We start from the raw sequence: 12,732 nt of genomic DNA, 5'->3' as shown, positions 1-12,732 counted from the left end.
TGATGTTTAATGTTAGCACACCCACTTTCAGATGTTCATTGCTGAAAGTATAAACTGTAGTCTGTGGAAGAAAAGGACAATTATGCCCCACCACTTACCTCAGCATATTTACTAGGCACTTCAGCTTTCTCCACGCCGAGGCAGACGCGACACGGGGTGGCTGCTGCCATTTGTAAAACGACCTGACCCACACCCGAGCCTAGATCCACGAACACATCGTCTGAATTTATTTTGATCTGGTCAATCATCTGACATATCAGCTCGTAGGATGTTTCACCATATACCTAAACACAGACACATTAATCGAATTTATTACATATTACCGGTTCAATTCAATTGCAGGCGTTAAAAAATACAACATCACTTGGTATTTTTAAACAAAAGGTACTACTTTCATAAGGGCAATTTTTACATTTTGTAGTTTATCAACAGACCACAGGCTTTTTGTTTCCAAAACATATCTGCAATTTGTTCACATAAATGTAATAGTGGATAACAACACTAACCTCAGGAGAAAAGGGTTCATATTGGTTCAGCTTGTCAGGATCTATTACTGCTTGATTGTATGTCTGTTGCAGGATGTGCTTTAGCAGCCCTCTCGACGGGTGCTTGTTCAGGCGCTGTGCTGGCAGGGAAGTGCCTTTCTCCTGAAACAAAGAAACATACAGATATAATAATAATAATAATAATAAATAAATCATTTATTTAGCATCCAAGGCTCACTTGTTAGTAAATACAGGATAATTTTAACTCATGATTGTTATTAGTAAATAGAGAGACAAAACATAAAAACACACATTATTACGCTCGAGGCGCCGACTACCCCATCACCTTACCAGAACCTGGATGAAATGAAGAAGCATCGGCGCATCGGCCTTAGCCGCAAACGTTTTCAGGATGCTTTTGCGTTAGGATTAGAACGCAGTCTAGAAAGTAGTGACACCGTCGATATAATCACACTATTTGCTGTTGAAATTACAGGCACGTGGGACTTGTCAACTTATGTCTGGGCAGTGCCCTTCAGATCTTTGCGATTTGAAGCTCTGAGTGGCACTGCTATTGTTAACTGTTATGGACAGGCGTGTAGCTTACCATCAGGCGCACGACTTGTTCGTCCCGTCACTTAATATTATAAAAAAAGATCAGTTCTCTACAAAAAAAAAACAAGATATATTGAAACCACCAGAACGTAGTAGACACTTATAAAACTGAAAATACTATATGGGTAATTTTGAATTTACAAACTATTAATTAAGATTCGTAAACTAACATTTGTTTCTAGACTATGATAGAACGAGCTGCAACCCCACAACTCGACATCGTTAGAACGCCTATTTCATGTGGCATTATTTCTATATCTCCTAATCGATTTTTCAAGCAACTCCAATCCATTGATAGAGCTCAAATTTCACATGTTTCATTAAGCTGAACTTATGTCTAATAATTTTCCACTTAAAAATACTTTGAAACTAGTTTTCTATTAACTTGCTATAGAACGCATTACAATACGTAATAATAATTAATAAATTCTCTATCATACTATTAAACCATGCGGCAACCCTTCAACTCTCCTTGACCCCGATTCAGTAGATATCTTACACGTGGCTGTAACGAGCCAGCTGTCAATCCCCGTAAGTGCTGTTAATCAGACAGATAAACTATTCCCTATGATTCCGTGTACCAGATTGATAGATTGATTTCAACAATGACATTGTCTGTGTATTTGCTTCAAGGTTATATCTACCCATAGGACCACACGCAAAATAGGCGCTACCACGTCAAGTTGCGGAAGCTAGTCCGCTACATCATACCGTACTATCTTTCTACACCCATGGGCATAGAAATTGATTAAACTCATGAACTGAACGACAAATCCAGCAAATGGATAGCAGTGCCAAAGATCATGAAAATCGACAAACACATCAAAACAATCTGATAATGGACACTACATCAAGAACAGCAAAGTGTGTAAAAGTTTAAAAGGTAATGTGAGTTAAAAGTATATAACAGCTTGCCTGATACACTAAAATTACAACAAACAAATAAGTTTAATGCTAGTTCACATAAAAAAACATTATAGTGTAGACCAAATATTTGAATAAGTAACATACTAATTTTATATTTTGTGTGTAATTTACTTAATTTACAAATGTTTCATGTATCACAGTCAATGGTTGGGAAAAGGTGTTCCACATATATAGGATATAGCTACAAGGAGGGACATAGAGTTGTTAAAACCACCAAATATTAATTAATAACTTTTTCGGATTTCGGATTTCCGGAAATGTTTTACTGCGTTGTAAGACAAAACCACTGACCTAGGAACTCGAAGTTGGATTTTAAAGTAATTTTAATGGTGCCATGTAAAAATGCAGTAGATAACTGACCTTTTACCAAAGTAGAGAATAAAAAAGTTACGAGAATGGTCACTCGCTAGCCCCTCCCTAGCTTTAGACACCGCACCACGCGGAATTTGAAAAAGTTATTAATTATTATTTGGTGGTTTTAACGACTCTATGTCGCTACTTGTAACTAAAGATAAGGATAAATATCTATACATGTATCTATAAATGTGGAACATCTTTTTCTATTCCTAATTCTTTTTCTATTCTTAATCTAATTCTGTTCCGACCATTGATCATGGTACAATGTAAAGGTAAGTAATTTATGAGAATGTTTATTATATTATACACAATGTAATGGGTATTAAATTAGGAATACTTTAAATCACGACCTCGGTTGCCCAAAGGTTTGCACTGGATGAGGAATTCCCTGGTTCGATTCCCGGTAGGAACAATTTGGAGAAATTAACTTATCTCAATTGGTTCTGGTCTGGGTGTTTTGGGTAGTGCCCCAGAGTGAATTCCGTTGCTTTGGTACTCATAGTACAAGGAATTTCCTAATTTGAGACCAGGCAATAGGTGTGGTTATCTGGCACATTAAATAGATCTTATTAATATATTGTGTCTCAATAATCTATTGTGCTTACTTGTTACATTTAATGCAATCAATTAATTTGAATTTACTACTTTGTGAATCCCATAGCAACTTTATTAATATCGCCAACACATCTACAAAATTTCGAAATATAACTAGTCCTAGTTTTTTAAGGGTTGTCAAAGTAGCTGATTCCGAGGTAGATGTAGCGTACGAGTCGGCAGCGTTAGTACAGCTTTTTTTATGCAAACGTAAATTGACCAACCCTAGTAAGCTAGGACAGGTGTATATGGACGCTCACGTCTAAAAATATTAGGAAATATCGTCAGTTGGCTAGTTACATTGCACCTGACGACCTATTCTTTTTTACACCTTTTCGTTTTTGTGATGTTGTCAAACATGTGAGAATTATTTATAAAGTTTTTCACCTAACTGCTTCGTATAAATGTAAATAGATTGTCTTAGCAACACACAAAGTATTGGTAGTAAAAAAATAGCCTTGACATTGGCGGCATGGCGAAATGACCGATCGATACAGCACTACGTCATACAAGAGCAATGCCGATGGCCTTGAGTCGGATCACGATCTGAGATTCGACATAAAGCAAGTTACAAGCGTTGTACAGTGAAGACAAGCGGTCATTAGCTCTGCTATACATAGAAATGCGAGGACGGCGCGTGATGAGAGCACGTGCTCTGCATAGTGCGCCTTTGGTGCTGCGAGCTCGAAGCCAGGCGCGGCACAGCAGGAAGTAACGGTACGTCCGTGCAGTTTGCACAACAAACACTGTAACTAGGCACTATCTACTCAACGCTACATTATTATACCATTAGTACATTTACGCTTAGTTTTTTTGTGTCTTGGTGCCACATAAAATTATTCTCGACAATACGTGCATTAAAAGGTGTATGATAACGTGAACCGAAATTCCAAATCTTGTTCAATTGACAAAATATATATACTAGATGTCTAGTTAAAAAAGATTAATGTAATAAAAACCTAATACATGTCAACGACCATGAATGTTATGATCACTTTTTTATATATTTTTTCGTGTGTTTGGGGTGTAATATGGGTGTGAACGCGTAATGTTAGTATTATAATTATGTCTATAGGGAGTCAAAAGTAGACGCTATATTTAGCCGGGAGTGGAAAATCAATAACGACCTCCATAAGCTGGCGGGCGATTGCGGCACGCGCGTAGACGCGTATCTACCCACATCCCGCGGGCCGCGCCCGTCGTCGCGTCCGCTTGCTAGCCTGCCAAGGGTGGGCGCTCTGCCCCCCGACGCCCGCCACCCACCACCTCCTGCTCCATGCCGTGTTTGTTTACGTTCCGCGTGCAATTCATTCACTACACTGTATTACACTTTATATCAAACATTACCTAATTTACCACAACTTGACCAATAAACCAGTTATAAATTTACAAATGCGCGCTTAACGTGTTTCACATCCTGTCAACGACGATGCCATATAATAACTTTAGCAGTAACTCCAAGTAAATATTATGATTTGGTAAAGACGTACCAATACAATCAGTCTAATTTTTTGACGATATATAAATACACATGCAATTTATGTAATAACGTATTTTAGTATATTAATCGTTAAAAATGTTAGATAATGGTTATATATACATATAGACAATACACATATATTTGTATACACACATACAATAACATTATTACGTTTTAATATTATTTTTGCAAAAGAAAACATCTTCTGCATAACATAATACGAATAAAGACCATTATTCAACCCCAACTTCACATGCAAACTGGGTTAGGGGAAGTTGAGTGACGAATCAATACCAACTCCCTTACTTGAACCTGTTTTGCATCCTCTAATAAAATTATACCATTATTACGAAGAAATTTCTTGAATGGTACAATAATGATAATTTATTTGTTAAGATTCTATGTGATAATGTAGAACCAATGTCGGATTTTATTCAGTCATAGACCGGAAGACCTCAACTAACAAGCACTGAATAATGAATGATAAGATAAGACAACTTTCGAATAAGTTAATACACAGTCATCATCCTATACAAGAGCCAGGCTCTTGTCGATGTAGCCTTCTCCATTCTTCACGATTCATACAATACACGGTACGAGGAAATAAAATAATGCGTTTTCTAATTTATAATCTTCAAGAAATTCTTAACCTTTCAATAACCTATTTAACTACATACTAATGCAAAGTGTCGTGTAACATTATACGATATTAACTTTGAACCGCATCACGATTACATTCGTTAGGAAAGAGTTTGTGTATGACGCAACATTTTCTCGTAGGGCCGTGTTGCCCAAACAGGCCCATATGGCGCTTATTGCGTCGTTACTACCTACTCATAGTACGTACCGTAGTACCACAACATCAGAGACTTAGTGAAAATTAGAAAGCGGCCCTTCACGAATTTATTGCAGTTCACTCGGCAACAAATTACGCATCAACAAGTCTCTTTGTTTGGAATCATTTGCGTCGCGTGCAGGTGGACCAGATGGAATATCACAGAATAAAATTAAGTTTCACGTTATACTTACTATTATTTAGTATTTTATTTTCAGAATTTAGCATGTGTTAAAGTACATGCATTTATCATGACATTAGGCTTTTTATAAAAAAGATACGAAGGTTTTCAGTGACTTAAACCTTAGGATTATTCTCGCAACAGATTCTGACTCAGTGTAGATAGATTCCTAAATGGAACCGTTATATTTTATCAATAAAATAAGCTTAATAAGCGACACAACTTAAGATTTACGTCGAACAGACAGAAATAGTGATCTTCGGTCATGCCGACAAAGTCAGCAATGAACGCACTAGTGTTTCCACAAGACAATAAACTGAACTAGCGACAAGTTATGCAAGTATATACGCAATCTTCCAAGAATAGCCTCGCTAGTCTATACGGCGCTGTTTCCAGTAGATCTTGAATCTGGTATTACCTGCCGCCTCCGTTCCCTTTGTTACTAAAGCAGTTATTACGTTTTTATACTCATCAAACAATTCTAGTAAATTCAGTTTCCCGCCGTCGGAACTAAACGACTCTGGCGCAGCCAAAAAAAGGTCATTAACACTACGTGAGACATTCGCGCTCGCTCAATATTGCGGTCATCGCCCCCACACAACTCGAACCAAACTAAGCTATCGGTATTCTTCTAATAAAATCAGATCTTGTCAGAAACTGTTAGTAAAGTTTATACATATTTTTATTATACATAATTTTACATGATGTAACATTTAAATAAGTACAGATTGCACTATACTTATTTGCAAATGACAAAGTATGGAATTACAATGAAACATTTTGGTACTTCATCTACACACTTTGATTTTAGGAGCTGTAAGCACTGTGTTGTGTTAGTGCGTACTGAGGTCACTAAACTTGGAAATCGACATTACGTAGCGAGAACAGAGTTCAAATTTGAGCCACTAACGAATTCTTAAGATATATGTAATGTAGAAACAGCGCGCAACCAGTCTAAAATTTTTGCTTTTCTGATTTCTCATACCGGCTAATTGGTGTGGTTGGATACAATGTTAGATTTTTTAAATGTACTATTTACGGTTGCTTTTAATATGTACACGTAGGTATCCTAGCAATGCAACAATGTATTGTATAGAAAAGTTAAGTAAGGTCAACCAGGGCAAATTTCAATATAGAACAAAATGTCTGTCAAGTTACGAGAAACTAATCAAGTATAAGCTTGAAAGCAGCATATTACGAAAGTTACCCTTAGGGACAATTGTAGGCAAAACATAACTACCTTATTGGCCCATTCACGCTACTGTCTTAAAGTATATAGATAAAAGCAGTATTCAGGTTACGGAACGCGATTAAAGTAATGTATGGATGAATTATCTTATCATGTATGTGATATCGCAAGTGTACGCCGATTTTGCGAGAAGGTCAAATGTGAAGCGGCAGGTGGTGAGATCGCTTTGTTTACAATGATTCAATACAAACACGTATTATTGCTAGCCAGTGGCATCGTTGAAGTTTCATTTATATTTAATATTCGCTAGCGTCCTGCCTCTGCAAGGTTATGGACGCATATTAGCATTCTATTGCAAGCAGGTCGATCATTATTTGTATTGATGACGTCATTGATTTGCTTTGAACTTTTTTTAATGTTCCAAATCCAAGCTGTTTGGCTAACATATCTGTAATGCGAGTTGTGGCTCTAGCATCTAGGCAGCGTTGATATTAAGTGACATAGTAAGTTACAGTTCATTAGACATTTTCGATGTCATAGCGTTATTTATTAGTTCGTTTCATTGACTACCAGATAAGTTGTAGACAGACGAAGTGGTATATCGGCCTGGCACCGGGAAATTTATCCACAACTACTTGAGCTACTTATTTTCACACAAATGCCAATTCTTCTGTCCAAACAACCAGATTTCAACATTGAATACTTGACCTCTGACCAGATGTCTCTGAGTCGAATGATAAATGAATATAGTGCAATATTCGTTTATGATTTGACTAAAACCAATGGATTACGTTCTTCCCGGGACATGAAAACTAAAACAATGGAGAGTACTGGAGAGTACTCTTTACAATAAAGTTGGCCAGATTAACTACAAGCACATCCCCAAGCTGGTATTGACTCCTGTGCACAGCTAACAGCAGTCTAATAATCAATTATATGTAAGAAAGAGGTTCCAGTAAATTCTGTATAAGTAATAAGTATGAAGTTAATCTGAGTTGATATTAAGACACATGAATCTTCAGGTAATTTTGCACGTCGTGTCTAACAAGAGGGGAAGAGTGAAATGTATTCGATTGTGTGACGCACACGACCCTTTCTCGTTCGGCAATCACGCACATCCTTGAAAGGGTACGTACACACACATATAATGTACATTGTGTAAGTGGCATCAATTTATGTAGGATGTTTGCGAAGAACTTTGTATAAAAAAAAAACTAGACAAGGTACATCAATAGAGACTTAGGGTTTGTTAGGCTTAGACTATATTCAGTGCTATGTCGGATTATGATTTGGTGTATTATGTGACTCGCATGCGTTTTACCATTAGGTAACTGCATGAAAACAGCACGTGAAATGAGTCGACGCGTCGGCGTCGTTCAGTAAAGATCACGTTCTTCTATGAGAAACTTAATATTGTAGGCTCAATGTATGAAAACAAGATTCTAATCGTTCGCATTCATTTCAAAATTTCATTGGATGTAAACTGCACCATTCATAATAGACGTAAACTGTAAAATGTGGAAAAGCACTTAACGTAAATGTATATTCAATGGGAGCGTTTAAACAAATGAAAGAAACATTTCCTAAATATTAGCACATAGTAATTGTAAAAACGCAAAGGGACATTCGTGCATCGTATTAAATACGTTCTCGTGAAGGCATTTATTACTATTAACGAGTATAACTTGCCGTCAGTTTCTTTTAATGATCGAATAAACTACCTATTATCGAGATACCATCAGGGTCAAGCGACAGGTGCACATCCTCATGGAAATTCTGACTTCATAGGAATAATAACTATTATAGACTGTTGTTTTTATTATTATAGTGCTCCACTTAACGCACCTGTTAGCTTGTATAATAATGCAATGTGAACTGTATAATATTTTTGTTGAATATTATATGAAGAGGGGGGTTGTAATTTCAGCGGATTATCCAAAATACCTACGCCTGCATTAACTGGCTCGTGTAATGTTGTGATATAATTTACGACGTAATATTGGAACATCTTGCGGCATGTGCCTTGCATACAAAATAAGTAGTTAGCCACTTCGATTCGACATTACTTCCATGTCATAGTGAGGAATGGTATGCAGCGCGTATAAATAGAGTCGGCTCGCGCGGCGTCTGCGGACATCGATCGTTGCGTCCTCGCCGCCATCTTGGCCCTCGTGTCTCCCTCCTGCAGCCCACGCCCCACTCCCCTCGAATGCCCCTCACTGCCCCACATTCACCGCATCGTTTCGCACATGCTACAATACAACTCGGCACGCCCGTTGTGTCTCACTAATACAATTAATCGCATCTTCAAGGAGAAACTATCATTTCCGTTGTGTATCGTTACGCATTCACGTACTGGTGACTAAGTGGTCGCAGTACGTGATAAAATGATAAATCAAACGCCAAGGGCTAAGCCTACTGTTACATATATATATATATATATATATATATATATATATGTAATACATATATATATATATATATATATATATATATATATATATATATATATATATATGTAATCTATGGAATATGATTCTTTGAATAGGCAAGTAGTAAAGTGCTACATAATTTGCTACAGATGTAGGAAGTCTGTAAATAGATGAAGGTGACATTGCCAACGCTTCCGCGTCATGAAAACTATGCCAAGTGTAGGGTTGCGCAGAGACGCAAAAATTTCCAAGTAACGTTTTCTTTTAATCAAGAAAACTCTTGAGAGCTTGGCTATTAAAGTAGCGCCTATTCTTCGTCACGCAATAGAAAACCTACAGCAGTAAACATAATATTTAACGTAATCACACAAAGTATTAGTTACATTAGATAATATCTATCTACCTACAATTACAATGCAAACCTATGAGCATACACTTGTACGACACAACATACTCGCACAAGTACGTACCAACTATGTACAAGCGGTCTGAAGGTGAACATCGGTAGGTAGCAAAGCGACCTTCTGCGATAACAGCGCTAATAAGGTACGATAACGAACTACATAGGGATCTGGCCAAATAATTATGACTGAAATTTTTACAAACACTAGGGTTATTTGTATCAACGTTTATCAAAAATGTGATCGTAAAAATGACCTATAAGGTCACAATACAAACGTACAAGAACCTGCTATACCTGTTTCACAACAAATGAAGTAACAGCCAGTTTAAATAACTATAAAATTACTTTTGGGTGTTTCCATGCACACGTTTAATGACCATACAGGCGGTAAATATACAGCTAGGCGCTGTAGGTACAAATAACACGCTATTCGTAGAGGTTACGTAATTATTCTGCATAGTACACATGCACTATAATGTAACAATCAAGATCATAACAGATTACCAAGGCGGTTAGCAACAGCCGAATCAAGATTGTGAAATAGAAAACGATCTCAAAGGGTACAGAAACAAGATTAAGGTCATTGTTTTTTAAATTCATATTATAAAGTCTAGATGACTGCAATGCATACAGACTTGATGAGCAGAAGCGCGTGGTAAATGTCGGGGTAGTAAATCGGGTGGCGGGCAACGCATTCAGTGGTGTCCTTAGTGCATTGGCTACGGCCTCCGACCTGCTTACCCAGCCTGCCCTGCCGCTCGCGTACCTTGTAATAGTACACAATATCGATCGCCGATGAGGGCGTAGCCCCCGACAACGGCCACTGACGCAAATTAATGATACGATGTACTTACTAGCTATGCTAAGTGCTACAATAATTTTGCAACACGACGTTTAATACTCAATGTTTACTAGGTACAAATATAAAACATTAATAGCGTTTATACAGTTATGTATTCCGGCAATGGCCGGCCGATGTATAATACATGAAATGTTTAAAAGAACAGGACCATACATTTAGATATAAATAAATCCTATTTCAGGTCGCGAGTTCTAGGAGCGATGCAAAATAGGTCATATTTATGATTTTCCTGGTACTCTCGTCAACTAGAAGCTCGGATGAAAGCAATCTAGGTCAAACAAGTTCGCGTTCACAGTCCCCGAAGCGGCTCGCGCCCCATTTGGATGCTTTTCACTTTCGACCGATGCCACGCTTCCCGTCCGAGAGAGAGCCCTCTACCGCTCATGGCAAACAGCTAAAATATGAATTGAGTGAAATGCGGAGATGAGTAGGGAGATGGGGGAGGCGGGCTTAGCGGGGGGTGAGCGCAAGTCAACCGAGCACTGGAATAAACTGCGTGGAGGTCAGGGCGCTATTGACGCTCGTATTCACGGTCGTTTGCATTCAGATTTGTTTACAGATTTCATTTATATCACATCGTACATAGTAACAAGTAGGTATCAAACTTATCTATTACGTAACAATGTTTTTTAATATATATTTACTTAAGCTGAGATTTAAAATACATTTGTGTGACGCATTTTACGAGGGAAATAACATTTGCTTTTATAACGTCACTAGAATCATTGTTCAATGCGATGCTACTTATTCATCGACAAGTAAACGAACAATAGCATGCATCCTTTGTATTACTCAGTTGCAGTCGGCACACGTAACTATACAATTTTTTGCTAGCTTCTATTGAATTACAGGTCCAGGTAGAAACTCGAATTCGTAGCACGTGTTTCCGTTACAGTGACTTCAACATGCTTGTTAAAAATGCAGGAAAGCAAATATATTACTTTTGGTCATAAAATATCGGTTATCGATATTAAAATCAACTTTTAACCTACGTGCCAACAATCATTGGGTTATTTCCACACTTTGTGGGAGGGGAAATTGCAAAAAGGTGATAGGTGAGAAATCGTATCCGCAGTTAATACACGCACGGTTTAGCATAACGTTACATTATATCGTGTGTTTATTTTAGTAAGTCGTTAAATATACAATGTAAATGTAGTGTTCCCACCAACTACTCTTCTAATGTATATCGTACATGAAACTAAATACTGTCGTAAATCAAAAATGGTGGAATTGAGTAAAACACGAATTTGAAGTCTAAAAATTACTGAATTCGAAAATCAGCTTGATGTTGAGAAGAAAATGTGAACTCCTGTACGTTTTGAAACCAATTCGCTGTGTTTAAATATCTTAAGTCCATGAATGGTTATCGACAATGTGTAGCATTTCACATAACGCTCAAAGTAAGGTGACCTTGGAGTTATACAGTTAGGAAGCAGGTTTAAAATGTAACCTTATATACTCGATAACTTGTAAGAATATGTTAAGTTTTTACTTCATATGTAAAATCAATAGCGCGGACAGTTTTTCATTTAAATTCAACTTTATGTCACTTGTGATAAAAATTGTAAAATGTTCAAAGTGTAAAGTTGATAGTCCTGTCCGTTTACGTATTTGGTTATTTAAAAGACAATTATTTGCATTATAGATACCTGTAAACATGATCCTACAGGATGATATTTTAAACAAGACAAAACTTACTGTTGGCAACTGTACTTGCATGTATCTATAATCATAGTAAACTAAGACATTGACTTACCAAAGCGACGACGGAGTCTATGGCCCTGTTGAACCTGTCGCAGAGAGCTCGCATGCTGTCGTACGAGTGTGTGTCGTAGTCGCACAGGATATTGTTCTCCAGTGCCGCCTTCATCTCCGGAAGGTCTTCTAACACCCATCTGTTAACAATTCATACGATAATTTTACGATTAATCTTGTATAGGCCCAATTAAATTTAGACTCTCGACAAATTGCTTACTTTTTTTTTTATTTATTGACAACACTTGAACGTTAAAAGTATTTTTTTTTAGTTTAGATTTATTTATATTTCTATTAGCTTTATTTGAATAATGACGCAAAACGAAAGCATAGTAGAAAATTCTGACACCATTTTTTAAAGGATGTGAACTCGCTCTTGACCACTACCTAGCCCGGGAGTTAAATTAATTTCGAACGAACATAATTGACTAGGCAGTGCCACGGTCAAGATACTATTAGATCGGGAATAAATTATATTTGTTTCGTAAAACAATGAGCGCGATATTAATATTATGTATTAAAAGTGCTGGTCATTCATGAACCGACAAAACACTGTGAGAGCAATGAACAAAAAGTAATAATAATAATTTACTTTGTAACCGATTTTTAAGCTC

The 12,732-nt window shown here is 37.1% G+C and overlaps 1 protein-coding gene across 4 annotated transcripts in view; it reads right to left on the bottom strand.

Moving 5' to 3' along the window:
- Positions 1-12,732, bottom strand: part of LOC113229982 (histone-lysine N-methyltransferase, H3 lysine-79 specific) — a 30,732-nt gene that overhangs the window by 12,621 nt on the left and 5,379 nt on the right. For all 4 annotated transcript variants that reach the window (XM_026463687.1, XM_026463686.1, XM_026463685.1 and 1 more), the window contains exons 3-5: positions 12,120-12,258; positions 507-647; positions 99-284 (exon numbers count right to left, since the gene is read on the bottom strand). In XM_026463687.1, coding sequence (XP_026319472.1) covers positions 99-284; positions 507-647; positions 12,120-12,233 — 441 coding nt within the window. In that variant the 5' untranslated portion in view covers positions 12,234-12,258. The remainder of the gene's footprint in view (positions 1-98; positions 285-506; positions 648-12,119; positions 12,259-12,732) is intronic.

This window comes from Hyposmocoma kahamanoa, unplaced genomic scaffold, assembly GCF_003589595.1.
Source record: "Hyposmocoma kahamanoa isolate Upper Pololo Valley unplaced genomic scaffold, ASM358959v1 63, whole genome shotgun sequence".
NCBI classification, from domain to species: domain Eukaryota; kingdom Metazoa; phylum Arthropoda; class Insecta; order Lepidoptera; family Cosmopterigidae; genus Hyposmocoma; species Hyposmocoma kahamanoa.
The sequence above is the reverse complement of the archived record's forward strand: the minus strand, read 5'-3'. Positions and strand labels throughout refer to the sequence as shown.